The sequence below is a fragment of the Phodopus roborovskii genome, unplaced genomic scaffold (genome assembly GCF_943737965.1).
Source record: "Phodopus roborovskii unplaced genomic scaffold, PHOROB, whole genome shotgun sequence".
NCBI lineage: Eukaryota > Metazoa > Chordata > Mammalia > Rodentia > Cricetidae > Phodopus > Phodopus roborovskii.
Genome location: NW_026126480.1, coordinates 55797461 through 55825455, shown reverse-complemented (window position 1 = coordinate 55825455; position 27995 = coordinate 55797461). Strand labels below are relative to the sequence as shown.

The following is a 27995-nucleotide window of genomic DNA, read 5'->3' as shown; positions in this document are numbered from 1 at the left end:
AACCCCAAACGAGGGACAGAGGATGCGGCTGCACAGGCGCGGGCTTTATTATAAAGCACGTTTGTTGCGACCACGGGCTCCCAGTTCGCATAGGACTGCAGCCAAGTAACGATTTAACCCGCTCGCAATTTGGTGCAGGCACCGGAGGGCAGCACAGTACGGGAAAGGGGTAAAGTTGCCACTTCCGGAAGCTGGGGTGGCGCAGGCGCCTGAGGGCAGCCCGGTACGGGAGAGGGGCACAAAGTTGCCACTTCCGGAAGTTGGGGTTGAGGAGGCGAAAGCTTTGAAACTTCCAACCAGAACCACCCCTTCGTGGCTATTGCACGCACCGGAAGGGAGTCTAGCCGTTGGCCAATTCTCCCAGTTAAAAGGACGCAGCGATCCTCTTTTTATACCCAAGGCCTCTTCCGCCCACACCCAATATGGCGGGCGACGGGAGCGGGTAGAGTTCCGGAAATATGGAGCAGATGATCACTGGGAGGGGGTGGAGCCTCCTTTGCCCAAGTTTCGATCCCACCAGGACTGGATAATGCGCGTCCAGCTGGCGCTTTGTCGCATCTGTGTTGCAGTCCCTGCGCTCTTTGGGCGAGGAAGTCCCTTCGGGGAGGGAGAGTAAAGAGTTAAATTATTTGAGTGAGCCTCACCCTGTCGTCCCGAATCAAGTTCCCACATTCTGAGTTGGAATATAAAGATCACTGCCACCAGCATGCCCTACACTGGGCAGGCTCTCAAGAATCGGGATTGGTTGGAGCCTACAGACTGCTGGGATCCTAAATGGAACCCCAGAGTCAGAGATCTACAAGACAGGGGGCGGATTAGAACTGCAAGACTCGGCATGCCCTGCAACACTAAAGGGACAACACGAAATATCCTAGATAGAAGGGGCCCGTGGGTATAGGTACCGTCGCACATTTCGCGGGCGCTCACCTTGAAGGAACCCTCAAACTCATCGCTCATCCTTCGGAGCTCGCGGCCGTAGCGCTGCGCGGCCCAGAGATTGGGGGGAGCCGAACGCGAGCGGCCCCGAAAGGGGCTGAGCTCCTCCTCCATCCCTTCATCCTCTTCGTTTCCCGCGGTGTATGAACTGTGGCGACTCCGGGTCTCCATAGCCCCAACGCCTGCAGGAGTCAGGGTGGAAGAGGTGTGAATCTCGACAAGCTGTCGTTCACATTCGCCTTCCAATAGCCCCAGTAACTTCTTTGCGAATGGAGGGAGCTCAGAGTGCCAGTAATGAAGGCCACCTTTAGTGTACAAAAAGGTACAAAAAGACTGATACTGTGCCTTTCCAAAATACGGGCACTAGAGGTAACTATCCCATGATAGCAACAGCTAAGTAGGTCTTTGCAAGGCTCTTGGAGAACAACTCTCTGCATTCCGTATTGCACCTTTTTTTGTGGAGACTGTCCAGAATTGGGGGGGGGGTATTTTTCTGAGACTATCTTCACCACCTGGTTCTACAGACCGACTTAGAGGCTCGTCCTGGACGCGGTGGTTCATATTTACAACCCCAGCACTGGTGAAGTGGAAGCAGGAGGTTGAGGAGTTCAAGGTCAGTCTCTACTACAGGACAACATGTAGTCTTTTTTTTTTTTTTTTCCCTCCTTCCTCACAAATGGTGGAGTGGGGGACAGACAATAGTTACACAGGTGTTCAGAGAAGTCAGTTTTCTCAGGTTGACAAGGCTGTTAGCCTGAGGTCAGAAGTCCCTGAGTTTGGAACCCAGGGCCCATCAGGCTGTGCAACTATTGCCTTGCCTTGCCCAGCCACCCTTCAATTCCAAGTTAGTTTCCTCCCTTCATGAAGGGAGTCTCACCTACCCTGCACACTAATGCACCTGTGTAAAGGTCACATTGGAGTGTAGACATGCCCTGTGAGCTGCAAGTGACTTGTGAGTGATCTGCTTCTCTGATCTGGGTACTGTGTGCAACCCTGACTTCTGCCATCATTACCCCTCTGCCCAGACCAGTGAAGACCCAGAACCACTCCCAGGGGCAGAGTCCATAGACAGACACAGGCTGCTGCCCATACCCAGTGTCTGCAGGAAAAGCTTGGGAGGAGGTAAAATCACCCCCGGGTTGAAAAGTTTGACTCCCTTTCTCAAAGGTCAATGGACAGAACTCTGCAGCTCAGCTCCAGGCCTGAGGGTCCCAGCTACAGACATGTAACAGAAACCCAGAGGGAAGGAAGGAACCATCATGAAAGGCCTGGCCTGGGTCTGCTCACAGCACCTGGCCAGAACACACCACTGTCCATTTATAGAATATTTCAGGGGGCTACTCAGCAGCTAGGTGGATCCCCTTTTTTTGTGACTGTGAACCCACTTCCCCAATTCCGGCACCTTGGTGCCTTTCTCTGTGGCATGGGGATAGCCTTGCTCACAGAATCACCATGATAACAGATAAGACTGTGGAGATAAGGAAAAGCACTCCACCTTGGCTCCTGTATGGCAGATGTGGAGTTCTCCCATCTCACAGAGAAGGAAGCCAGAGCTGAAAGGAATATGTCTGAGTCCCCTGGTGCTGCACTGTCTCCACTGAACAATGGAATGTCAGTTCATCTGGACCCAAGCCCTAGAACCACAGCATTCTGGTGTGAATGACTTCCAGGTGGCCTTGGTGGGAGCTCAGTGAACACCCCCAACCCCCCACCCCTATCCTGGACTTCACTAAGGGCTGGTGAAACTGCTCAGCAAGTAAAGCTTCCAGGACAGGCCTGAAGACCTGAGTGGGAACCTTGGAATCTGTGGAAAGGGGTTAGGAGAAAATGACCTCCACATGCTGTCCTCTGACCTGCACTGGCATTTGGGCACTGTGGCCCATGTTCTCCTCCCCCAACAAATCTGCTTTCATGAACAGTGTTAAATTCTTGCTTAGATGCCCAAGGCCCTAGGTTCCATCCACAGAACCTCACAAAAGAAAAAAACAACCAATCAAGGACACTGACAGGTCGGGCTGGAAGCTTTCTTGGTATTGATTAATTTAGGTCTCAACTCACTGGGGAAGTTCCTCAATTTACAGGGGATGAAGCTAAGGCACAGAGTGTGCAACCTATCCAAGGTCACACAGTAAGTGACAGACTGGTGCAAACACAACCAGTCTGTTCGTCTCATTGTCTTAGCCCCCCTTCAACAGTGCCACAGTAGGCCAATTTGGAGAAGTCATTTTCTTCCTCCTCCAATAATGTCAACTATGCCAAGAGCCTATGCCGTGGCATGGAGGTTTGTCAAGTCGCTAAAGGTACTCAGCAATGCCAAGCTCCTCAACAACACAATGACACCCATTTGTGTCGAGACTTTTTAATTGAGTGATGAAAACAGGGTCTTAGGTAGCTGAAATACTGGCCTTAAACTTCTGGCCCTCTGCTCCCACCTCCCAACTGCAGTTAATGAGGTGCTGAGACTGGAAACCAGGGCTTCACAAACACTAGGCCAGTACTCGACAGACCGAGCTGCTTTTCCTGCCCCTGAATGGAACTTTTAGAAACATCTTTGCATTTACTGGAAAGAACCTGAACCTGGGGATTCTGTGAACTCCTTGGATCTTAAAGAGGGTGGGTGGGGTGTGTTCAATCCCTCAGGGGATGGGTGGATCCTCTCTGGGTGGATGCTCAGTCCTGTGGATTTATGCCACCCTCCCAGACAGACTGGGGGTGGGGGAATGGGAAGAGATGGGTAAGTGGGTGTGGCTGAATGAGAAAATTCACAGTTCAAGAAGCATCCTGGCATACTCCATTAAAACTGGTAGGAGTGCCCAAGGGGTGATAAACAGGAAAAGGTGCTTACTGACAAGCCTGATTACTTAAACTCAATTCCTGAGACCCGAATCAACTCCTAAAAATTATCTTCTGACCTCCATACATGCCCTTAAACACACACAAAACATGGCAGTGTATGTGTGTGTGTGTGTTTGTGTGTGAAAAACAGTAATGTTCTATACCCTTCCAAGCAGAGAAGCTCTGCCCTCGGGCAGGGCAGGCCCCTGTGCCTCCCTTGTCTCCATGGTGGCCTGCCCAGACTTGCGCTGTAGCCTTAAGGAAAGGCGTTTTAGAGTTCTAGCCTGGAGCCTCACCTGGCCCTGCTCTGGCCAAGTGTTCTGTCAGGGCCTCCATAATAACCATAGCCCAGCTTGCTTGTAGCTGGAGTATTCAACAAAATGTCACTCAAAACACTGCTGTGCCTACCATCACTTTACACAGTAATGCAGAACACAGAAATATGAATTTCATATGGTTTCTACCTGTTACAATAAAATATTGTTAAAACAAAACAGGTGGTGATAATGCACCACTAATCCCTGTACTTGGGAGGCAGAGGCAGGCAGATCTCTGTGAGTTCAAGGACAGCCTGGTCTACAGGACCGCCGGAGCTACACAGGGAAACCTTGTCTTGAAAAAAAAAATAATCATTTGCCCCCAGGAGTTTGTCAACCAACCATTTCAATAGATAAAAACTGTTCCCAGCTGGATATGGTAGCACACGCCTTTAATTCAAGCTCTTGGGAGGTAGAAACAGATCAAGGACAGCAGATTGAGTTCAAGGCCAGCCAGGGCTACTCAGAAAAGACTTGTCTTGAAAAGACAAAATAAAGACCTGTTCCTGGAGGGGCTGCAAGCCTGCAGTCCCAGCTACTTGCTAGTTGGCTGTCTGAGGCAGCAGGGTTGCTTAACCCCAGTAGTTTGAGGCCAGCCTAGGCAACACAGTGAGATTTTGTCTTAGCAAATGTAACAAAGGCTGGGAATGTGGTTCAGTGATAAGAGTGTTTGCCTACTAAGATGGAGGCCCTGAATCCTAACCTTAAAACTTCAAAACACAACAACAAAAATATTCCTAGCTCAGGAGCATGGCTTAGGCCATGACTATGGTTTCCCAATCCTTGCTCTAAAGCCCAACTAAGTCTGCCTTAAACTTTGAATGGCTGTACTGAAGGAATGAATGCTTTCAAGTCACTTCTATCCAGAGTCTAACCTATACATCATGTTTGCCATCCAAGAACAGTGGATGTTCAATGCCCTTACTGTTGATGGCAACCCAACTCTGCAGAGCCTGAGCCAACTCACAGTAATAATGGTAAGCACAACTATGGTAGTAGTAGGACACAGGACCTCCATTGTACCTCATCTGTGCCAGGCAGTTTCTAAGCATTGTTCACATGAATTCAGCCCTGTAAAGTAGGAACAGGTATATTTCCATTTTACAGATTGGGAAATTCAGGTAGAAGCAGTTAACCTTTCATTCAGCACCCAAAGGGCCCTCCTCAGTCTGGTCCAGAGGACAGTATTGGCTGCTTCTCCCATTTTATGGCCTTCTCCCCTTCCCACTATGCAGTCTGTCGTAGCATTGCATTACAGCCCCTGCCTAGGGATGCTCACAGCCCAGTGGGCAAGGTGCAAGTAGCTAGCAGGAGAGGCAGGACCACGGTGAACTGACTTCAGAGATGACCAGAAGTTCCATGGCTCTTAATAGGCCTGACACTTGCAAATCTCTTTATGGAATTTTGTGCTGTTTTGTTTTTCTGGAACAGGGTCTCACTAAGGAGTGTAAGTTGGCCTCAAACTCATGCAAGCTGACTTCAAACTCATCAGTGCTTGCTTGGTGCTAAGATTATAGGCATATACTAGCACACCCAATTCTGGCAATTGCTTTTGAGACAACTAAAAACTAAATCAAATGTTTACAACCCACCACCACCACACACGAGTACACATACACACACAAACACACTAGCTCAGGGAGTGTCTCCATGGTCTAGCCCCTGCCTAGCATGGGAGAGCAAGGAAGCAAAGAGGACATTCAGCTACCTTCCTTATCCATGGCTGTTTCCCCTGGCAACCTCATTCACAGCAGCTTTTTCATGGAGCTGGAACTAAGCTGGAGTGCAACTCTTTTGGCTCCTTTGCCATACTTGCAGGCCATGCTTTCACTGCCCTCCCTAAATCAGGTTTCAGAGCCTGTCATTGCCCAACCCCACGCCTCAGACTTGCCCATCTTGGATACAAAATACCCTGCTTCTCTGCCAGTCCCTTTCTCTACTCTGAGTTTATTGAACTTGAGTGGTCCTCCTGAGTGCTGACTTCTTCATCTCCTTGTTCCTTGCTCTCCTCTCGTGACATGTGTCCATCCCTCCTCTCAGTCTCTCATTCCACTGGCATAACCTAGACCCTGTCATTTATCAAATGATTCCACCTTAGCACGATGCCAGTCAACTGCCACCACCTTCCTGTTGGCGCATACCCCCTTGGAGTAGGTATAAAACCCAAGGTAGCGCTTCTCCTTGCCACTGTGCCAGCTCACCCCACAAGCACTATTTCCTCTCTGCATACACCCTCTAGCACCTATTCCTGCCTGTCTATTACAAACACAACTCAGATCAGCTCCCTGCTGTGCTCACTAGCAGCCTTCTGGAATCCTACCTACATGTCTAAAAGTTCCTACCTGATGCCTGACCCACCCCATCGCTCCTTCTTTCAACGTTCAAGGGTGCTGGGTGTCTTCCTTAATACCTCTTTCCTCCCCACCCAACTCCCAGGCTGTCACTGTCTTCATTATAGACCTAGGCCTGGGGATGTGGCTCAGTAGAAGGGCACTTGCTCAGTAAGTGCAGTGGCCTGGGTTCTATCCCAGCACATAAGAGGAAAAAAAAAAAAAAAAAAAAATCTTCCCAGGATTCCAGTCAAAGTTTTTCTCACAGGAGCCTCAAAGACCTGCGCAGACTGAATTGGATGGGGCTTTACTTCCCTTCTTCCCCTTTCCTTACTTGGGGCCCTGTTATCCTAGAATGATTCTTATCCTGGCACCTAACTTCCACTTGTCTTTACTGAAACATGGGCTTGAGAACAGCTAACTCTCAGGCTTAACTATAGGGTTGCTCCCTCCTAAGGCAAGCCTGGCGTCCTCGGTAAGTCACTCATATAGCCCTGGGACTCTGTTCTCTGTTTACAACACACATCATCTCCTGAGCACCTCTGTTGGTGGTTTGTCCCACCTGTAGGACATGGATGCGCAGGAGTTAGTGCACTTCATGGATGACATGGAACAGCCAGGTAAGGGCAAAGAATGGATAGGAGCTAGGAGCAGAAAAAGAACAATCATGAATTCTGGAAGCTAAAAAGTGTGGTGTGTTGGAGAGAGGGCTCAGAGCATTTACTGCTCTTGCAGAGGGTGTGAGTTCAGTTCCCAGCAACCACATGGGCAGCTCACAACTACCTACAACAGCTCTTGGGGATCCCAAAACCTCTTCTGGACTCCAAGGCACCTGCACTTACATACACAGGCACACAGGTACATATAATTTAAAAAAATATAGAATGCCAGCCATGTTGGCTCACCTGTAAACCCAGTATTGAGGCAGGAGGATTAGGAGTTCAAGGCTAGTTTCAACTGTATAGCAACTTCGAGGCAGCTCTGGGATATATGAGGCCTTGTCTCAAAAAGGAAATGAAGGTCATTTAAGCTCTAGCAAGCGAGTGACATGCCCCAACTCTGGGGAGTGGATAGTTCTGAGAGACAACCGGTATCTTTCAATGCCTCTCCTTCCATTTTGGCACTCACACTCTCCAACCCTCATATTGGTCTTCTGTTTGTCACTTGGGTCACCAGTCTGTCCCATTGGCACAAGGACAGACCTACGGTGATTCATGGGGTAAGAAAGAACCTATTGGCTGGGCAGTGGTGGTGCACACCTTTAATCCCAGCACTTGGGAGGCAGAGGCAGATGGATCTCCAAGATTCCAGGACAGCCTGGTTTACTGAGCAAGTGTCAGGACAGCCAGAGCTACAAAGAGAAATCCTGTCTTGAAAAAACAAAAGAAAGAAAGAAAGGAAGGAAGGAAGGAAGAAAGAAAGAACCTAAAACCTACTGGCCACTCGAAGGCCCTAACCCAGGCAGAACCCAAGAACTGAGGAGTCTCCTAGTACCACCTCTTAGGGTGTCCTTAGGAACTCACTTCCTTTTTGGGGATCTGCTTGCCTCCCACTGACGTCTATCCTGGGGCTATAGTAAAAGAGTCGGTTTTGAGCATTCAGTGCAGCAGCTTGATCATTAAGGGCATGCCACACATTTCTGTGAATTAACCCAGTGGTCTACAAAGGTAGTGACAGTTGGTTTGTAGGAGAGGCAATTTGAGGCTCAGAGATATCTGGGACTTCCGGCAGAGTAGTCAGGGGGGAAAGGGACAGGCAGATTGAGGGTGGTGGAAAACCTACCTCCATGATGACTGCTGTTGGCTGTCTGTTCCTGTTGGTGTCCAATGCTCCCCAGGAGACCTGGGGCCAGGCAGGGACCTGACTGGTCCCCAGTGAGGCTAAGGCCCAGGCGCCTATCTGCAGTACTGGAGTCTTCCTGCTCACTCGGCTCAAACTCTGGGATCTGGAACATACTCTGGGCTGTAGAGACAAAGTAAGAGGTACTCAGGGCACTGCTAGGCAAACAGTGGTGATGAAGGGAAGAGGCGCCCTGCTCTCTCCCACCAGCACACACACACACACACACACACACACACACACACACACACACACACGAGGCCCACCACGCTTGCCAAGCACAAGCACACACACACACACACACACACACACACACACACACGAGGCCCACCACGCTTGCCAAGCACTCATCTGTCTGCTGGGTCTGGCCTGGTAGAGAACACAGGCTGTTCCCGGGATACTAAATCTCTCTTCAGAACTCTGTCCAGGCCCTGGTGCGTCCCGCTTGCCCGTTATGACGCGAATAGGTCTCACCCCAAGCCCGATCTCGAGGCCCCTAACCCGGGCCTGCCTCCTCCCTCTAGTTCTAAAGGCGCCGGGTCGGGTCCTAGTTTCCTGGGCGACGGGAACTGTCACAGATCTGACCCAATCAGTTCTCGAAGTAAATCCCGGGTCGGCCCGGAGGCGGGGCCATCCCAAGCCAGGTCCCACCCCTGCCGTCGACCTGCTGGTCTCTGCCGCCTTCCTCCGACGCCTCCCGCGTCGTCCCCCAGGCTCCAGATTCCGGGATCGGACTTCCTCACGCCTAGGGCTTGTGCAGGAGCCAACGAGGGCTGCTTTGGGGTTCCCATTTGGATCCTGGAAGTCTGCTTCGGCTGATAAGTCCTCTAGCCCCTCTGGTCCCGAATTCCCTCCTATAAAATGGGGCTAATGACACCTCCCCGGGGAGCTGGTGAAAACTCTGTAAACAGCTCAGTGATTACTATGGGCGAAAGCACTTGTAGAGCCGTTCATTGAAGCTCGGCCGCCGGATGCAATGATCGTTGCGATAGTTATTGCTCTCCCTGGACTGAGTGACTGGGATGGGAAGGCACGCTCCTTCCTCCTCCCTGTCGTGGAGGCCTCGCGCTGCCCAACTCCGGGACAATCCACCGCGCCATCTCGGGAGTTCCTTCCAGGCAGGCTGGCCGCCGGGTGCGGGAAAAGGGACAGGGGCACCAAAGAGGGCGAGCCGTAGGGCTCTCGGGGGCTCGGCTGCTAGAATAGGTGTGCGCAAGCGGAGGCAGGCCGGAGCGCAGGGCCTGCAGACAGAAGCTAGGGGGCGGTACCGGGGTGCCATCTTGGTTGTGGGCGGAAGTTTCCTTCAGCGAACCTGTGCGTGGAAGTCGTTGCCGCCCCCATATGGGCTATCCGATCCCATTGTGGGCTTGGGGAGTCTAAGCGTGGGAAGTAGTGATCCCCCAAACATTAAGAGCTGGCGGTCCAGAGCACGGGTTACCAAGCTTGTTACGTGCCGCCTTGTCTCCGCCTCTTGGCTGCCAGCCACCATCCGTAACCCCGGACGCCCGCCGGCAGCGCATCTTGCGCTGATTCTCGAAAATCTGCACGCCGGGCGCGGCGCACGGCCTCGGAATTCCCATCGGCTGCTACGCAATTTGCGTGGCGGACGGACACCCGCGCAGGCGCAGGAGTGGGGCGGAGCAGCGGGAGCCGGGGAGCTGGCGCTCGGTGTCCCGGCGACCGGATCCCGCTTCCCCAAGCAGCGGCCTGAGGACCTGACATCGACTTCCTCTTATTCACCGGGGCTGAGGGTGGACGCGGTGGGGGAACAACGTCTGGAATCTTGAGGACAGAGGAAGAAGCCCCCCAATCCGGATTATTGGAGGGGAAAGAGCCACCAAGCGTGGGGAGGGGGAGAGCGGGGCGTTGGGCGCCCCCGCAGCGGCCGCTGTCCTAAACTGACGGGCATCGGCCGGCTCTCCCCCTCCTGCCAGCCGGACACGAGCGACCAAGGCCAGGGACTTTCTGTACCACTGCATCCTCCCATCTTGGCATTGGGGCTGACCCAGGGAGCGACACCCCCAACCCCCACTCAATTTGCCCTGGGTAGGAAAGAGTACCCTTACACACTCCAGAGTGAGGGGTCCAGGGCCCAGGTTACCCGTGCCCATCCCCCAACCCCGTCTCTGTTGAAGAGGAAAGGCCTGGCAACCCCAACTTCTTTCCTTTAGAGTCCCCAGCTCTCACGCCTCCTGCAAGTTCCCATCCCTCCGTATGTATTTCCCTGGCTTCTGGCCAGCTCTCCATCTCTGTCTCCTGGTTTCAGGCCTCCTTCTTTGACATGGAGAGTAACGTCTCTGGCCTGGTGCCTGCAGCCGGGCTGGTACCTGCACTACCACCTACAGTGACCCTAGGGCTGACCGCTGCCTACACTGCCCTATATGCTCTGCTCTTCTTCTCTGTCTACGCCCAGCTCTGGCTGGTGCTTCTGTATGGGCACAAGCGCCTCAGCTATCAGACGGTGTTCCTGGCACTCTGTCTGCTCTGGGCAGCCTTGCGCACCACACTCTTCTCCTTCTACTTCCGAGATACTCCCAGGGCCAACCGCCTGGGGCCTTTACCTTTTTGGCTTCTCTATTGCTGCCCTGTCTGCCTGCAGTTCTTCACACTGACGCTTATGAACCTCTACTTTGCCCAGGTAACCACGGGAACCGGTGTGGTGGGAATAGGAGGGCAAGCCCAAGGGTCCAAAGGAGTGATGGGTGTCTCTGCTCCCAGGTGGTGTTCAAGGCCAAGGCGAAGCGTCGGCCAGAGATGAGCCGAGGCTTGTAAGTACTGGAGATGTTAATGGGTCAGTGGCAGGGAGGAGCCCACCCAGCAGGGTTGAGACAAGAAGAACTCCAGAAACATTTGGGATAGGGCTTGGAAAAACTAAAGCACCAGGTGCAGACAGCTGTGATGGTATCAGGGGAGAGAGCGCCATCACCATCCATGGTGGGAAAAGATAGAAGTTACAATCCATGGAATAGATAAAGTCTGCTGCACTGCTGGTGACCTTGGCTGCATAGCCCCTGTCCTTGGTACCTTTTCACATCAGTATCTCGCCTGAGATACTCTTCTTATTCTCATTTGAGAGATGAAACTGAGGCCCAGTTAGAGCAAGCAATGTATTCAAGGTCACACAGCTGGAAGGAGATCCAGTCAAGGCTCAGATCCAGATGTTTGACTCCCCTATCTGGTGCTCTTTCTACGATGCCATAGCTTTCAGTCACCTCACCTGAGTCTCAGTTTCCTCATCTGCAAAATTAGACAAGCAGAGTTTGGATTAGACCATCTGAGTTCTGGTTGACCCTGGGGTCTTCTGAGGAGTCAGGGTGGTTGGTGAGGGCCAAGGAGATCCATGGTCTGGGGCTGACTCTGCTGTGGGCTGCAGGCTGGCTGTCCGAGGGGCCTTCGTGGGTGCTTCACTGCTCTTTTTGCTGGTGAATGTACTGTGTGCAGTGCTGTCCCGCCAGCGCCGGGCACAGCCCTGGGTCCTTCTGCTGGTCCGTGTCCTGGTGAGCGATTCCCTCTTCGTCATCTGTGCCCTCTCGCTTGCTGCCTGTCTCTGCCTCGTCGCCCGGCGAGCCCCTTCCACTAGTATCTACTTAGAGGCTAAGGTAGGGCCACCAACCCTGATGTAGTATCCTTGGGGGATCTTTGGGTAGAGGTCTTTAGGATGAAAAGGAAGATGGAAGCCTCCTTTCCCTGAAGATCCTCTATTGTCATCTCTATCAGGGGACCAGTGTGTGCCAGGCGGCTGCCATAGGGGGTGCCATGGTTCTGCTCTATGCCAGCCGGGCCTGTTACAACCTGGCAGCTCTGGCCTTGGCCCCTCGGAGCCGGCTAGATGCCTTCGATTACGACTGGTACAACGTATCAGACCAGGTAGGCATTGGTCATGTTTGCCCCTTGTTTAGTAACCATAGTATCTAGCCTCCAGCTGGCCAGGGCCCTGGCAGCATGGTCTGTGTGGTGGCAGGCAGACTGTCCTCAGCCTCTGCTTTCCCCCAGGCAGACCTGGTGAATGACCTAGGGAACAAGGGCTACCTGGTGTTTGGCCTCATCCTCTTCGTGTGGGAATTGCTGCCCACTACACTGCTGGTGGGCTTCTTCAGGGTACATCGGCCCCCACAGGACCTGGTAGGGCTCCCAATCACCTCTAGGTCCAGTGGAGAGGGCTGGACCCTGGCAGTTCTAGCCTGGAGTCCCGGGTCAGTTGTGGGGGAAAATCCATAGTAACAACTTCTCCCCCCACACCTGCAGAGCACCAGTCGAATCCTCAGTGGGCAGGTTTTTGGCTCCCGTTCCTACTTCTTTGACCGGGCTGGGCACTGTGAGGATGAGGGCTGTTCCTGGGAGCACAGCCGGAGTGAGAGCACCAGGTAGGAGCCCCAACCCTGCCTGAGAGGTCTTGGGGTCCTGCCTGGCTCCATGAGGCAATGGAGACCAAGAACCAGGCCTTATTTCCTCACTTGTTCTGAGTAGAGCCTCCTCTGGATTCCTAGTGCTAAGTGCCCCTGCCCCAAGAAGCAGTTTGCCCTTTGACCTAGGGCACTCTGTTTTTAGCCTCTCTGCTCCCCCATCTCATGAATGTGACCCTGGGCACTACCTGGGCCTCCTGGGACTTACCTTGCTTCTCTGCCTGCAGCATGTCCGGCAGCCTGGGCTCTGGCAGCTGGTATGGTACCATCGGGCGTGAGCCAGGCTGGGGTGGGGCCAGCCAGACAAGGACCACGCCTCTGCTCTTCTCCCAGGTGCCAGGACCTGGTGGCCACCACCACAGCCTCTATTCCACACCACAGACATGACCTCCTTTTACTCCCCTTAGAGCACCCAGGCCCCAGCTCCCGTTATCCCCGGCCCCTGTGCTGAGCACAGCTGCTGCTTCTTGCCCAGGATGCCAGGGGACTGTGGTTGCTCTGTCCTCTGGCCAACTCCTTGCTGCTCCTACTGTAGTGAGCTTGTGCCATTCCCCTGAGATAGGGACAAGGACCCTAGGTCGCCAGATGCCCACAGTGCCCTGGCATGATCTGCCGCCTCTGCTTCCACACTGGGGACAGCTACCTCTCCTGTGCCTACCACTCAATAAACAGAGTCTGTACCCTGTCCCTTCACCTGTCAGTTGTCTGAGTTCTTTTCCTTCTTACCTTGGCCTGTTTGGCATCAGACTGATCAAACATTGGCCCTTGACATGGCTTGCTAGGCTGGGCAGGTGCCACTCACCTTCATAAGGCTAGCAGGCATGGTGCAGCAGAGGGACTGCACAGACCTTCATTGCCTAAGCATTCCCAGTTCTGAGTAGCTGTCTCTGTGTTGCCCAGCCTGGCCTGAAATTCTTGGGCTCCAGTGATCCTTCTGCCTTAGTCTCAGCTCAAATAGCTGGGACTAGATATGTGTGCACCTGTCCTGATTGAAAAATCATCTCCACAGGCTGGAGATGTAGCTTCATTGTTGAGTCCTTCTCAGGAATGACCAGTGCCAGAGGTTGAATCTCAGAAGGGGGCAGGGAATCAAATCTCCATGAAACTTTTCTGCTGGCGGTGCAGAGAGCCATAACCCCTCTTCTAGATCACACAGCACTGTAATTGTGTGGCTTTGAGGCATCCTTTAAAAATTGTATTATAGCTGGACAGTGGTGGCACACACCTTTAATCCCAGCACTCAGAAGAGAGAGGAGGTGGATGTCTGTGAGTTCCATGTCAGCCTGGTCTACAGGGTTAGTGAATTCCTGGACAGCAAGACTCTGTTTAAACAAAAACAAAACAAAAATTATATTACATTTATTTATTATGTATGTGTTTGTGTGTGGGTTCATATAGAGGCAGTTCTCTCCTACCACATGGGTCCTGGAGAGTGAACTCAGGTTGTAAGGCTTGGCAGTTAGTGCCTTTGCCCAGGAAGCCATCTCACCAGCCCTCTGACTTTTGTTTTTGAGTCAGGGTTTTTCTGTGTAGCTCAAGGGTGGCCTTGAACTCACAGGGATTTATCTGCCTCTCTAGTGCTGAGATTAAAGGAGTATGCAGTTATGTCCATCTAACTTTTATTTTTAAAGTGACATGTATTTGCATGTGTGTGTGTGTGTGTGTGTGTGTGTGTGGACAAGCACTTGTCACAGCACATATGTGGAGGTCAGATGACAACTTACTAGTTGGTTCATTCCTTTCACCATATGGAACAGGGGACAGAATTTATGTCATCAGGCTTGGTGGCAAGGACCTTTACCTGTTGAGCCATCTCATTGGCCCAGTTTCATCTTTTTGAGACAGAGACCTTGTAATGCAGCTGAAGATGACTTTGAACTCCTGACACTTCTGCCTCTAGCTCCCAATTGCTGGGATTACAGGCCTGTGCCATCATGTCTACCTAGCCTCTTTGGCATCTTTTTTCCCTGCCTAAGATTTATTTTTACTTATGTTTATCTGTACCTATATGTGGTGCCCAAGGAATCCAGAAGAGGGCATCCAATCCCCTGGAGCTAGAGTTAGAGGCTGTTGTGAACTGCCAGTGCTAGAGACTGAACTTAGGTCTTTTGGAGGAGGAGCAGCAAGTGGTCTTAACCACTAAACCATCTCTACAGTCTTCTAATGCATTAAGTTTTGTGGAGGCCTAGTTCCTTTAATACTCATTTATTTTCATGTGGGTGTGGGTGTACATACATGGCCATTCATACAGGCATGGAGCCAGGGAAATCCATGGGGTTCCAGGACTCAAACTTGGAATTTCAGGCATCCTTATGCAGCACTGAGCAACCTCACTGGCCTGAGGCTGGGTTTCTATCACCACCTCTAATGTAGCCTGCTGGTGTAAGGAGGTGTTGCTGTGACACAGCCTCCATCTCCTCACTTGGGTATGGGTTCCCCTAATTGCCTGGCCACTTTCAGTCAGCTCCTGGTGTGCTCCTACTGGCCCCAACAGTTCAGTTCATGCCCTGTGCTCCTGACACGACAGACATCTAGGCAGATCTGCCCTGTGGCTCAGTATTGCTCATCAGAGCCTGTGACTCCTGCCCTTAACCCTGGTGATTCCAGCTCCTCTGGGACCTCAGCCTAGCAATGAGTCTGCCTTGATGCCCTTTCTTTGGGTCCATCCTGAAGCCAGGTCTGCAAGGCCTCCAGAGAGGACAGCAGAGGCTAGGGGCTTCAGCAGTGAGCTGAACAATCACTTTGGTTGGAAGCAAAATTGCAAACATTTATAGGGCACTTAATTGTGTGTGCCAGGCTTTGAGCATTTATAAACACTGACCTCTTAAACACTCCAATCAGCACCCAGAAAATGATTTTACTGTCATTGGGAACAGGAAGACTCTAGAGAATCTGGCAGCCTGCCCTAGGCCCCCTACCATCTGGGGTGGTCACCTTAAACTCTAGGCCTTAAAAGTACTGATTATCACCACGAAACCTGGCATGGTGACACACATCTTTAATCCTAGCACTCATAAAGCAGAGACAGGCAAACCCCTGAGTTTGAGGCCAGCCTCGTCTACAGAGCAAGTTCCAGGACAGCCAGGACACAGAGAAACCCCGACTCCAAAAAGCAAAACAACAACAAAAAGTACAGAACACAAAGCCATAGGATCTGGGATGCTGCAGAAGAGACTGTGGAGATTAGTAAAGAAACAGATGTGAGCATGAATAGGGAAGGGCAGACCCAGTCTTAGCTGTTACGAAAATGCCAGCACTCTACTCTGCCTGCTGGGATTGGCAGGCAGCAGTTGGCCCCCAGGGGACTGACTCCAGGGCCTGGAGGATCAGAGCTGGGGATGCAGCCAGGGGAGCAGGAGATGCACCATCAGTGACTTCCCAACCCATACAGCTAGTTAAATCCTGGTAGCCTCAAAGAGATCTCCCCCCCCACCCCTACACATCCCTTGCTCCCTGAGGGCCTCTCCCTCATAAGTGCTGAGCCCAAGGGCCAGACTATTCCCATGGGCGGAGAAAAGAGGGCTCTTCCCAGTCCAGTAATAGACCTAGAAGATTCCAGGAGATGAGTGTGGCGGCTACCCTGAGCCCTGGGCCAACCGATGTCCAGGTTAGAGCAGTGCTGGGGCTCCGATCCCAGCCTGGAAGGTTGGACTCAGCTTCTAACCCGCTCTGGTTCTTCTGCCACTCACTGGCCAGGACAAACCAGGATTGGGGAGCCCAGAGGGTACAGGTAAAGGGCTGGGTGCAAGGCGGGTGGCAGCGAGAGCTGGTGGCGAGGGTGCGGCACGTAGGGAGACGTAGCTCTGGTAGGGTTAAGCGCCCGGGGAGGGGGCTTTTGACGGTGGAAAGGATAGGGGTCCCAGCCTGAAGGCCGTCAGCTTGGTCCCCCGACTGCCGCCATCTCTGTGGCCCAGCCGGTACCTGCACGAGCCGGCGCGGGAGACCTGGCTGCAGCCCAAGCCGCAGCCGCAGAGGGGGCAGACAGTAAGTGCGGAGCAGGCGCTGAATGTGGGTTGGATATCGGGCCTGGGAGATGGGAGGCGGCAGGCAGGGAGGGACACCCACCTCCGGCGCGTGGATGCCCTCCTGGAGTGGTGTGACCGTGCCTTCCGTGGCAGGTCACGCTTGGAGGCGTCGGCGGCGTAAGGACGCGGGGGAGGTGGTGGGAGCAAGTGGCCCGTGTGCAGTGTCACGCGGTGTGTGTGTGTGTGTGTGTGTGTGTGTGTGTGTGTGTGTGTTTGCACTCGTGCATGTGGACTTCTAGGGTGCTCAGCACAGTGGGCACGCCCATTGTTGTGCCGTGGTCTGCAGAAGTGTGGTGCAGTGCTATGCCTGCAGCCTGGTCAGTTTGCTAGAACTGAGGGATGGAGTGTGGGACAGTTGGTCTTTGTGGCACGGTTGGTTGGCGGTCAGTGTGTGTGTGTGTGTGTGTGTGTGTGTACACGAGCGCACGCGTGTGCCTGCCAGCTCCCACTGCCCCCTAGGTGACAGCTTTCCCGTGGGCTGCTGTATCTATCCATGCTGTCCTTCCCACCCTGTACCTCGCTTCTTCCGGGAACCTGATGCCCACCTTTCCTTTCCCTGGCTCTGGGCCTTGCCTCTACCCTGCAGCCAGATCTGCCTCTGAGTTCCTCGAAAGCCCAGCGGGCAAGTGGGAACCCTGGAGGATCCCCGCTCAGCTAAACCCTGCTAGCCTGGACTTGGGAAAGGCAGGAGGGGACAGATGTATCTGAGGAGGCTGCCACAGCAGCGTTGAGAGAGCCAAGTATGGACCTGCTATTCCTGTCTCCTGTTTCGTGGGCCCCAGCCTCTCCTGATTTGCCTTGGAATGCCCTGGTCTTTCCTTGGTCTTCTCCAAGGCGAGCTCCCTATGCCTCAGAACTCCCCACATTTCTCACATGCCCTCTTCTGAGACTGGCTTACTGTCTCCTTTCCTCTCACTCTTCAGATGGTTAGGCCCTGGAGGTAAGAGGGAGGCTGGAGGGGGGCGGGAGCTAAGTGTTAGTACCTGGAACTAGGTGTCTACCCAGAGGATGCTGGGGGGGAGGGGTTACATCCATGGACAATAAAGCTAGGGGGCTCCAAAACCTTGGGGAGTCCGAGATAGAAAAGGAGGATGTGGGTGTGAGATCTCATCTTGACCCCATAATCCTTGGTTTGGCCTGCAGTGACCACTGCTCCCCAGGAGCTCCCTGCTCCTCCTTCCCAGGCAGGAATCGGAGCTGGACCTGCCTCTGCAAGGGCCATGCGCAGCACCACACTCCTGGCCCTGTTGGCACTGGTGCTGCTTTACTTGGTATCCGGGGCTCTAGTGTTCCAGGCTCTGGAGCAGCCTCATGAGCAGCAGGTTCAAAAGGATCTGGAGGATGGCCGAGACAAGTTTCTGAAGGACCATCCTTGTGTGACCCAGGAGAACCTGAGGATATTCATTAAGGTGGGTTGGCAGAGTGGGCCAGTGGTGGGGTCCTGCTCAGGATGCTGCTTCCAGACATACATGAGGACTGGGTGCATCTGGGGTGCTGGGCAGGAGCTGGGATCCAGGAGTTTGTTTTCAGTATTCTGGCCATGTTGTTGTTGCTGCTTGTCTTTGATGGCACAAGGCTGTGCTCCTGGAATGTGTGGTGTCCTGTGTGATGGTGATAGAAGGGAGGGGAAAGGAATCAATAAATGAATGGAATGAATGAGTGAATAGCTGGAGCACATGGGATGTTACATTTGAACAGATCTAGCATCATTAGGTCCCAGACAAAATCCTAGATGCTCCATCACATGTCTCTTTCAGCTAACCAGCCAAATTTAAATATACCCCTGGTAATGACTTTTTGGTTTGTTGAGACAGGAGCTTGCTGTGTAGCCCTGACTGGTCCGAAACTCACTGTGTTACACAAATTGACCTTGAACTCTGGACTGTCTTGTCTTGTCTCAGCCTCTAGAGTACTGGGATTTCAAGCCTGAATAACTAGCCATACCTGGCTCCCTGCAGAGTTGTTTTTTGTTTTTTTTTTTTTGTTTTGTTTTGTTTTACTTGCTAATGTTGTCTGCTTCTTTCACACAAGTTCCTATGCATTTTTTTTTTTTTAGTTCAGATGTTTTAGAGAAACCCAAGAATACAATGAACACCTTCCCCTGTGTCCACAAGTTTGCACATAAACAAGTACAGATGATTTTTTGAGAACTTCTGTTCCTACCACTGTGGGTGCAGTTCAGGAGTCCCTCTTCCCTAGGACTGACTTATTCTTACCAGTCCAGCAAGTGGGAAAGGGTCGGGGTATCAGTTTTCCCAAGCTTCTTTTGATTAGTTTCCAATCAGCCACTAAGGGAGGCTCTGGGCTTCAGCCTTATGGGTCCAGGTAGTGAGCTTCTGTGTTGCTTCCTTTGATTTCCCAGTCACTGTTCTGCAAAGCTCTGGTTTAACTTTAATAAATTAATAATTCTCATTTGGTAAAGAGTATCCCCCATTCCCTGATTGTTCTTTGTGGAGGTCTGCCTGTAAGCCTCAGAGTTCCAACTGATTCCTAAGGTGTCAGATTCAGTGCAAAGATGTTGGTAGAGTGATGGTCTCTCCCTCTTCCAGAAATCAGGGCAAGCTTTGCTCAGAAGTGCCTTGGAGGAAAGTGCCTGGCCAGACCACAGGACAGAGGGAGGGAGGGAGTCTGACCTATTTATCTTCACAATGGAATTGCTTTATTCTGGGATGAGAAAGAGGAAAAGGAGAGACAGGGAGCCTAGAAGAGTGGGTGACTCCCTGCTTTGCTTCTCTTCCACACCAAGAGCCACTCCTTGAATAAGTGAGTCCTGTAGCAATTATATGCCTATGTGTGCTGGGTGTGTGTATGTAGAGGTACAAATATTGGGGTGAGGCAGATGGGGCTTCTCAGTGGAGGGTGTCACATCTGAGGCACAGATCCAGGGACAGACAGATCATTGTAGGAAGCCATGAAAAGGGAGACGTCCTTCTTCACTAAGCACTCAATGGTTGTTGGGTTTTGGGTTGTGTGCTGGGAATGAAGGGAGATGCAGAGGCTTTGGGGAGAGCTGGAAGTTGGAAAGTACCAAATGAGAGGGACAGAATTTATAGTGTGGGGACAAATAACCCCTAAGCAGAGGGACAGCATGGCTACAGAGTGGAAGCTGGCAAGCTCAGTGTGTAGCAGAAACTGGAGACAGCAGATGCCTGGTCATTTGAAACAAAAATTAGAACACACTGGACGATGAAAGGATTTGGGGATTGTGGGGGAAAGTTGCAAAATAAGAAATTAGATAGCTGGGGCTGGTGAGATGGCTCAGAGGTTTGGAGTTCTTGCTATTCTTGTAGGGGACCTGAGTTTGGTTCCAAGCACCCACACAGTGCTCATAACTATCTATAACTCTAGACTCAGAGAATCTGGCACCCTTTTCTGGCCTCTGTGGACACCAGGCATGCATGTACATACATGTAAGAAAGTAAAATAAATATATAAATCTAAAACAAACCAAATCACTTTTAACCAGATATCTCACCTCTTTATTCAAAGGCCATTATTACAAAAAATGGAATTACATCAGAGAATCTTGGGAGAAGGGTGCCGTATTTTTGGGTGCAAAATCAGAATCCCAAGAGGAAAAATCAAGACCAGTTTAGAAAAATGTTTGTAGCTCACACCTGTAATCTTAGCTCTCAGGCTGAGGCAGAAGGATTATTGTGAATTCCAGGTTAGCTTGGGCTAGTAAGACCTTGTCTTTCCAAACAAAAGCAAACAAACCTCCAATAAGAGAGAGGGCCACGGGCTGTGGCTCAGTTGATTATTTGCCTAGCATGCTGCAGGCTTGGGTTGCCTCTCCAACACTGCCAAACCTGGGGCAGAGTAGGGTACACTTGTAATGTCAGCACTTAGTAGAAGGAAGAGGATCAGGGATTCAAGGCCATCCTTGACTACATAGCCTAGACTATAAGAGTCATCTTTTTTCCCCCTCCAAAATAATAAATAAATGCTGCGCTAAGGAGTCTAGACTCTTCTCTGGACAAATTGAAACCTTGAAGGTTTACAGCAGTTACTTCAGGGGGGAGTGGGTCTTGCTAATGGGGACTGTCATCAGGGAGATGAGACAGATTGTAAACTTCCCCATGGATTCTCTCCTTGCTTAGTTTGGGGAAGGGCCCTTCTTCATGGCATCTTCTGGGTGCTCTGACATCCCAGCATCCGGGACAAGCTCTTTCCAGACACAGACTTCCCCTGGGGCATCTGCAGGCAGGCAAGAAGACATGACCCTGGCGCTTGACTCAATCAGTCATGCCTACTGAACACTCCATATGAAATACTGGGTTTGGCTTCAGTATTATGAGGTGGCATGTGTACACAAGCACACACATATAAACATCCTAAAATGGGCCACAAATTTGATGGAGGGAAGAGAACTTTTCTGGAGGGGAGGTCTTATCTTTCAATACATGGTTTAAAGGCCAGTCACTCAGACTCACTTTCCACAGGAGCAGTGGGGATGGTGGGTGGGGTCTTCAGAAAGCAGGGACACACAGGTCATAAAGTCCATGTGGGAAATTACCCAACAGATGCCCAGTGTTCATTCTTCATGCCAGATCTACGGTATTGGTGCTCTGACAATCACCCCCATTTGGAGGAGGAAACTGAGAAACCACACATTAACTTGCCCAGGGACCAAGATTGAACCCAGGCACCTGCTCCCAGTATTTGTGCTCCTGTCAGTAAAGTCAGGAATTTGTTGTGCCAAGTCCGTTATGGTGGCTTTATGCTTGTAATTCTAGCACTTGGGAGACTGAGGCAGGAGGGATCAATAGTTCCAGCCTGGATTACACAGCAGGGCAGCTTGGAATACATAGTGATATGCTGTCTCAAAAAACCAAACCAACCAACCACAAAAAGATAGCTAAGTAGAGAGAGTGAGAGAGACATTGTCAAAAACTAAAACCAGACAGGAGGGAAGGAAAGATGAGATACATAGCCAATAAGCTGTGTAAGGAATGGGGAGGGTTGGGAGCTGGCCCAGCTAGAGGGAAGGACTGAGGTTCCTCCTTGTGCGCCTTGTCCTGCAGCTCGTGGCTGAAACCCTGGGAGGGGGTGCAAACCCAGACACCAGTTGGACCAATAGCAGCAACCACTCAACAGCTTGGAACCTGGGCAGTGCCTTCTTTTTCTCGGGGACCATCATCACTACCATCGGTGGGGGAGGAGATGGGGCATGTGGAGGGAGGCAAGGGGCAAGGAATTTCCCTATGGGGGTAGGTACAGGGAGAGGTGGCACATAGATTTCCTGCATTGCCCCCTCTATCCAGGCTATGGCAACACAGCCTTACAGACAGATGCCGGTCGCCTTTTTTGTATCTTCTATGCACTGGTGGGGATCCCGCTGTTCGGGATGCTGCTGGCGGGGGTCGGGGACCGGCTGGGCTCCTCTCTGCGCCGGGGCATCGGCCACATTGAAGCAATCTTCTTGGTGAGCTGCTCTGTTTCCCTCTTCACTAGGTTCTTGGCGTGTGAGTGTGCACTCCTAGAAAGCCTCACAGTAAGCCAGGATAGAGGTAGGGTGGTGTGGCGAGAAGGGAATTGGAGGCTCCTGGTATCTCCATGGCCCTCTCTATTGTCCCTTCCTGCAGAAGTGGCATGTGCCACCTGGACTGGTGAGAATACTGTCTGCGGTGCTCTTTCTGCTGATTGGCTGCCTGCTCTTTGTCCTAACTCCTACCTTCGTGTTCTCCTATTTGGAGGACTGGAGCAAGCTGGAAGCCATCTACTTTGTCATAGTGACACTCACCACCGTGGGCTTTGGCGATTATGTCCCTGGTGAGGCTACCTTTGCCCAGCACTTTTCTTAATTACTTTATTCCTTCTCTCTGTGCACTACTGAGGGTATTTGCCCCAGCTACCACACCCATCATGAAATGCACCATGGTGCTTCCAGCAGGCAGCACCTAATGCCCACTTCCATCTTGTATGCCCAAGTCCCATGCATGCTCATACATACATTAAGTTCAACACCCCCCACTTGCATGCATTCACTATATACAAACATCTACATAGTCTAGCAATCTTTTTTTTTTCCCTGGGGAGGGAACTCTCTCAATAAGGTGCAATGAACCAGAGGCTCACACATTTGCCTCCTGCCCCCATCAATTTACTTTTCCCTCCCTGTGCAATGTTTAGGCACTAGCCCCCGGCAGAACTCAGCTTACCAACCTCTGGCGTGGTTCTGGATCTTGTTCGGCCTAGCCTACTTTGCCTCGGTGCTCACCACCATAGGCAACTGGTTACGAGCCGTGTCCCGCCGCACACGGGCAGAGGTACGCTTCCCAGGATCTGTTCTCTGCTGTGCATGCGCCTTGTATGTCACTTGTGTGTTGCACCCTTAGGAGCTGGTTGACTAGCCAGACTCCCTTCCAAAATGTGGGTTCCTCAGAAACTGAGACTCAGAGCATGAGCTACTGGGAAAAATGGTGGTAAATTCAGGTTTGTCAGGAACTCGACCCTTAGACTTCAATGGATAGGGTCGCTAGGGTTAGTACATAAAAACGCAGAAAGACGGGGTGGTACATGTCTGTAAATCCCAGCACTTGGTAAGCAGAGCAGAGTCAGGAGGATGGCTGTGAGTTCAGACCTGCTTGGGCTATAGAATGAGACTCTATTTTAAAAACAAAACTAGGCAGGCCAGTTACATGTGAACTTCAGATATACAACAAATAAGATTTTAGAACATCTCCCAAATACTGTATGAGACATACTGGTAATAAATTTTGTGATTTATCTGAAACCTGCATTTTGCTACAGAGAGGCAGCGAAGGTTGAAACAAAACTGGGGCTTTCTAGAAAGGCTCCTGGAGAAGGGATGGGGTGCTTCGGGCCAATGCAGGAAGGGACAGTGTGCTTGAGGTGTCAGGCTGAGGCTCGAGGGCCAGGCGAAAAGACAGATGTGATTGGTAAAGGGGCAGTTCCCGGAGTTGCAGTCCGCAGACACCCTTTCCCCTCTGTGCAGATGGGTGGCCTCACGGCTCAGGCTGCTAGCTGGACCGGCACAATGACAGCACGAGTGACCCAGCGAGCCGGGCCCAGTGCCCCGCCTCCAGAGAAGGAGCAACCACTCTTTCCCTCCTCCCTGCCAGCACCTCCTGGTGTTACTGAGCCAGCCTGCAGGCCGGGATCCCCTGAGCTCCCAAAGAAAGCCAAGACACCTTCCCCGCCAACGGCTTCAGCTCTGGATTACCCCAGTGAAAATCTGGCCTTCATCGATGAGTCCTCAGACACACAGAGTGAGCGTGGCTGCGCCCTGCCTCGTGCGCCTCGGGGTCGCCGCCGTCCCAATGCCCCCAGAAAGCCCTCGAGACCCTCTGGACGTCTCCGAGGCAAGGCCAGGCCGGTGTAGGAGCAGGGTCCCTGTCCCGGGACCACCCCGCCAGGGGCTTCTTTCCTCCTGATGCCCAGGCATGTTTGGCTTATTTGACCAAAGAGCCCTCTTTTGTTCAACTCGATTGCAACCCTGGGAGGAGTCCAAGGGTTGCCAAATACCACCGCTCTTCCCCAGCTGGTTCCTCACATCCAGCCATTTCCAAATCCCACCAAACAAGATTTTCTCTCTCGCTGTCCTGGCCCTGCTTGTCCCTCACACTTCACGACTGTGCCTCAAAACCTGCATCAATAAACAAAAAGTCTGCACCACCGAGTGAGTCCTCCTGGGTGTGCGAGTGCTTTCCTCACGCCATCATGGGGGAGGTATATCTAGCTCACTGTCATTCCTGGGCACCCACACCGGTCAAGTCGTGTCCCTTTGGGCTGAGCTTAGGTATTCAGACTCCTGTCTGTGCCCGGAGGAGACACCGAATTCAGAATTGACCTGTGCACCTCCAATCTTGGCATCGATATTGGGGGTGGGAGCAAGTTAGAGTATTGATGACGATGACAACTGCAGTTGGAAGTCTCCTCCCACGAGACCATTATCGCCATCCGGGAGGAGACTCTGCCCCCTCCCCCTTCCAGGAGCGTGACCCCCTTCTCGACTGAGTCCTGAGGTGACTGGTCCGTTGGTGCGGAATGATGGAAGAAAACCTTTCCAAAGTAAGAAGTCTTCCTGAGTCCCCTGAGCCCAGACTCATTTTAGGACTCCTAGAGTAACCTGTCATTTAGCCTGGGCGCTGCCAGTCCCCACTCCAGCCCATTCTCCCTGCCTTCTCCAACTCCCTGAATCCCTTGCTTCTTCTTTTGTGTGTGTGTGTGTGTGTGTGTGTGTGTGTGTGTGTGTGTGTGTGTGTGTGGTGTGTGTGACCCGCAGGCGGTGCCCAAACACTCACACCGTCGCCGCAGCTCCGCCAAGTCAACCCTGTATGGAGATGTTCGTGATCTTTGGAGCACGGCCGCGCTGTCTACAGCAAATGTGTCGGTGGCCGACGTCTGCGAGGACTTCGACGAGGAGGGCAGAGCTGTAGAGAAGTCTCGCAGGTACAGCCAGACCATTTCTATGAAGGAAAACCTCAACCTCAACCCAGAGGAGATTCAGCAGCAAGCGCGTCTAGAGCTAGAGCTGCGCCGTGGCAGGTCTTTGGAGCGTGATTTCGCGGTAGATGAGGAGCACGACGAATCTGTGATCTCCCTTGGTTAGTGAGGTCTCGCTGGGGTGATGGGTGTGCGCAGGGGTGGGGCTAGCCAGGATCTCAACTTCCCTTCCTGCGAAATGGGGGTAAGCCCATAGGATCCCAAACTTCTAGGATTTCCTGCGAGGGGGTGTTAAATCCATCACGATTTAACTCAGACATTCTTTGAGCGCCCCCTATGGGCAGGCGCCCTACTACTCCGAACCCGGGAAACGCAGAAGAAAGCACGCATCAGGATAGTAAAGACATTGTGGGTTCTTGTTTAATATGGTGCTGGGTGCCAAACGGAGAGCATTACGCATGCAAAGAAAAGTCCTCTACTGCTGAACTACATTCCAAGCCCTCTCTCATCTGTGGATTGAACTTCGTCACTATAACTGCTAAAAGGACAGAGTTCTTTCCCTGGCTCTGATCTCTCTGTTTTGAAGTCTCTTTTAGTCAATAGTTACTTTATTTTTATTTTGTATTTTTTTTTGAATGAGAGTCTCACTATGTAGCCCAAGATGACCTTGGATTCTCAGTATCTTCTTGAGTGTTGGGATTATGCGTGTCACCACGTCTGACTTGGTTAAGAAAAGTACATTCATAGTATGCCAAACACTGTTTGAGACTGGTGTGTCCATCCTGTCCCTTCCGTTTCCAAAATTTTCAGGGAATTAGCACTGATAATAGAGCTAGGTATAGAAATGTACACTCTTGATTCCAGTATTCAGGAGGCAGAGGCAGGTGGCTATCTGTGAGTTTCAAGTCAACCTGGTCTTAATATTGAGTTCCAGGACAGCCAGAGACACATAGTGAGACCATGTATAAACAAAAAAGCTTGATAGCAATAGAGCAATTGATGTATACTGAACACTTGTTATGTGTCAGGCATAGGACTTGTGGTACTGTGACCTTTACACATCACAACTTCCATAAGAGGACATTCTGGGCCAGGAAATGTACTCACTGGTAGAGTGCTTTTATTTATTTATTTAGCTCATTCAAGGTCCTGGGTTCTCTTCCCAACAACACACTCACACAAGATGCACTATTCTCATAAAAGACAATTCTTATGACTCCATTTACAGGTAGGGCATTCAGTTCTGGATCCCACTTGGGTGGGATTCAAAAGCTTAGGAATGTAACCTATTTCCCATACAAGCCTTCAAGGAAGGTAGTATGTGGAACTAATCTCTGAACCCCATTTCCACCATGTGCCTACCCATATACAACTCTGCTCCAGGGAAGATCCAGGGGCCTGAAGATGATTGGTTTCTCTTTTCATTTCTCTAGTAAAGTCTACTTCAGAATCATCATCACTCAGTCTGTCAAAGCAAACGCCGCATCAAGCCTACTGGACAGAGCAGCAGAACAGGGTTGGAGGGGTCTGGGGAAACTGCTATGGGTGGGTAGTGGGTAGGTTGAAACTTGCAGTAGTGGCAGGGTGGGGCAGGTTTCAGGAAAGTGGGGCAGGCAGGCAAGGGAGGTCATGTGGGGAGCATTTCAGCTCCACACAGAACTGGGGTCCCTTGGTTGTTTGAGCCTCTTGTTGCTTTTCCAGCTGCCCTTGCCGCTGATGGAACTCATGGAGAATGAGGTTCTGGAAATTCTCAGCAAAGCCCTCATTAGTGAGCACCCCCACCCCAGCTTCCACAAAAGATCCTGGTGACTTTGGCAGGCCTTGGGGCTTCAGGAGTGGACTTTCAGGATGTGTATATCTTTGTCAGATCCCCTCAACACTCACAAATATTCCAAGGGTTCTCCAAAAGTAGTGTGAGGAGGCACAGACACATTCAATGGAGCATAGCAGGTCTGTTTTCTCCATTTGTTCAGTGGACGGACTGACAGAAAGCCTTTGTGTAGCTTTGCTTCACTCCCAGGTGAGGGAGCTGCGACACATATAGATTATTTGGGTAACTTTACTGGATATTGGGTTATCTAGGTAACCTTCTGTTGATGACATGAGCATCTGGGGGGAAAAGGGCCAGATGATTAGTTATTATGGGTGGCCCAGGGGAGGCTGTACAGCTTCTGACTCTCACTGCCTCCGTTCAGGCTTGTAGCATCTTCAGCCTTCTTCACTTCCATTCTTCACCGCAACACATCATACCTTGGAAATCCAAAATCCCCCAAACTAATACCAATCCAGATAAATCCAGCACTAACTGCCACCCCAAGTCACCTGTGGTTCCTCGAACCACAATGGTAATGCTTACGGGGGGAAGGGGGGAAAGCTTCGCCATTGCTCACAGCCCTGCTCTCAGCTTTGCTTTCTTCCTAGCATATAAGACCACGATTGGCAGGACCCACTTCATGACTAAAGAGCTGCAGGGATACATCGAGGGGCTCAAGAAGCGCCGGAACCAGAGGCTGTTCTGTATGTCTCAGTGAACCTCCAATTCAAGCGCCCTACCAGACGTCAGCCCCATGCCCTGTCCCATTCCCCGGACCCAAGCTCGACCCCATCTGCATGGAATTTGAGCCCTAGAGAAATTAAAGAGTATGTGCATGGTTCCCGAGTCAGTGCGTGGCTGCTTGCGTGAGGCGGACGCACGTGGCCCCGCCTTTTCCCGTGACCTTCATTCGGTCACCGTAGTGACCTTGAGTTTTCTCCGCCCGCGTCTCACCAGTACTACCTTCCAGTAACTCAAAAACCAAGGATACTTAATGTTTTAGGGCTGCTTCTCCTACTGGAGGGTCCGCAGGCGTGCTAATCTAACAAGTCAGTGTCAAGTGTCCCATCAACATTGGGGTGGGGGGA

At 51.8% G+C, this 27995-nt stretch overlaps 4 protein-coding genes and 1 pseudogene across 5 annotated transcripts; 4 read left to right on the top strand and 1 right to left on the bottom strand.

The window, feature by feature from the left end:
• Window positions 1–23: 23 nt before the first annotated feature.
• On the bottom strand, window positions 24–9060 carry Bad (BCL2 associated agonist of cell death). Of its 2 annotated transcripts, none has more exons than XM_051193791.1 (4): window positions 8922–9060; window positions 8201–8380; window positions 928–1118; window positions 24–597 (listed from the first exon to the last, which is right to left on the bottom strand). In XM_051193791.1, exons 1-4 carry the CDS (start codon window positions 9046–9048, stop codon window positions 472–474), a joined length of 624 nt encoding a protein of 207 aa, XP_051049748.1. In that variant the 5' UTR covers window positions 9049–9060; the 3' UTR covers window positions 24–471. The 2 variants fall into 2 exon arrangements, with proteins under 2 accessions (XP_051049748.1, XP_051049749.1); XM_051193792.1 differs by lacking the exon at window positions 8922–9060 and adding an exon at window positions 8578–8623.
• A 168-nt stretch (window positions 9061–9228) lies between these two features.
• LOC127228772 (uncharacterized) lies at window positions 9229–10044 on the top strand (annotated as a pseudogene).
• Window positions 9899–13353, top strand: Gpr137 (G protein-coupled receptor 137). Its single transcript, XM_051193790.1, has 7 exons — window positions 9899–10895; window positions 10976–11025; window positions 11631–11856; window positions 11975–12124; window positions 12251–12379; window positions 12503–12621; window positions 12888–13353. Exons 1-7 carry the CDS (start codon window positions 10539–10541, stop codon window positions 13045–13047), a joined length of 1191 nt encoding a protein of 396 aa, XP_051049747.1. The 5' UTR covers window positions 9899–10538; the 3' UTR covers window positions 13048–13353.
• Window positions 13354–17504: 4151 nt separating this feature from the next.
• Kcnk4 (potassium two pore domain channel subfamily K member 4) lies at window positions 17505–24323 on the top strand. The gene is made up of 7 exons (XM_051193789.1): window positions 17505–17625; window positions 17829–18094; window positions 21710–21836; window positions 21950–22110; window positions 22271–22457; window positions 22818–22954; window positions 23644–24323. Exons 1-7 carry the CDS (start codon window positions 17559–17561, stop codon window positions 24028–24030), a joined length of 1332 nt encoding a protein of 443 aa, XP_051049746.1. The 5' UTR covers window positions 17505–17558; the 3' UTR covers window positions 24031–24323.
• A 244-nt stretch (window positions 24324–24567) lies between these two features.
• Catsperz (catsper channel auxiliary subunit zeta) lies at window positions 24568–27753 on the top strand. The gene is made up of 5 exons (XM_051193788.1): window positions 24568–24719; window positions 24934–25255; window positions 26528–26610; window positions 26796–26862; window positions 27516–27753. Exons 1-5 carry the CDS (start codon window positions 24696–24698, stop codon window positions 27623–27625), a joined length of 606 nt encoding a protein of 201 aa, XP_051049745.1. The 5' UTR covers window positions 24568–24695; the 3' UTR covers window positions 27626–27753.
• The last annotated feature ends 242 nt before the right edge of the window (window positions 27754–27995 follow it).

Excerpts from the sequence above, each read along its gene's own strand:
- Bad (XM_051193791.1), bottom strand. The coding sequence starts at position 9,048 with ATGGGAACCCCAAAGCAGCCCTCGTTGGCTCCTGCACAAGCCCTAGGC. Across the intron at positions 1,119-8,200 it reads CAACAGCAGTCATCATGGAG|GCGTTGGGGCTATGGAGACC; the intron begins GTAGGTTTTCCA and ends TGACTCCTGCAG. Across the intron at positions 598-927 it reads AGTTTGAGGGTTCCTTCAAG|GGACTTCCTCGCCCAAAGAG; the intron begins GTGAGCGCCCGC and ends CCCTCCCCGAAG.
- Gpr137 (XM_051193790.1), top strand. The coding sequence starts at position 10,539 with ATGGAGAGTAACGTCTCTGGCCTGGTGCCTGCAGCCGGGCTGGTACCT. Across the intron at positions 10,896-10,975 it reads TGAACCTCTACTTTGCCCAG|GTGGTGTTCAAGGCCAAGGC; the intron begins GTAACCACGGGA and ends CTCTGCTCCCAG. Across the intron at positions 11,857-11,974 it reads GTATCTACTTAGAGGCTAAG|GGGACCAGTGTGTGCCAGGC; the intron begins GTAGGGCCACCA and ends CATCTCTATCAG.
- Kcnk4 (XM_051193789.1), top strand. The coding sequence starts at position 17,559 with ATGCCCTCTTCTGAGACTGGCTTACTGTCTCCTTTCCTCTCACTCTTC. Across the intron at positions 17,626-17,828 it reads CAGATGGTTAGGCCCTGGAG|TGACCACTGCTCCCCAGGAG; the intron begins GTAAGAGGGAGG and ends TTTGGCCTGCAG. Across the intron at positions 22,111-22,270 it reads ACATTGAAGCAATCTTCTTG|AAGTGGCATGTGCCACCTGG; the intron begins GTGAGCTGCTCT and ends CCCTTCCTGCAG.
- Catsperz (XM_051193788.1), top strand. The coding sequence starts at position 24,696 with ATGATGGAAGAAAACCTTTCCAAA. Across the intron at positions 26,611-26,795 it reads GGACAGAGCAGCAGAACAGG|CTGCCCTTGCCGCTGATGGA; the intron begins GTTGGAGGGGTC and ends TTGCTTTTCCAG. Across the intron at positions 26,863-27,515 it reads TCTCAGCAAAGCCCTCATTA|CATATAAGACCACGATTGGC; the intron begins GTGAGCACCCCC and ends CTTTCTTCCTAG.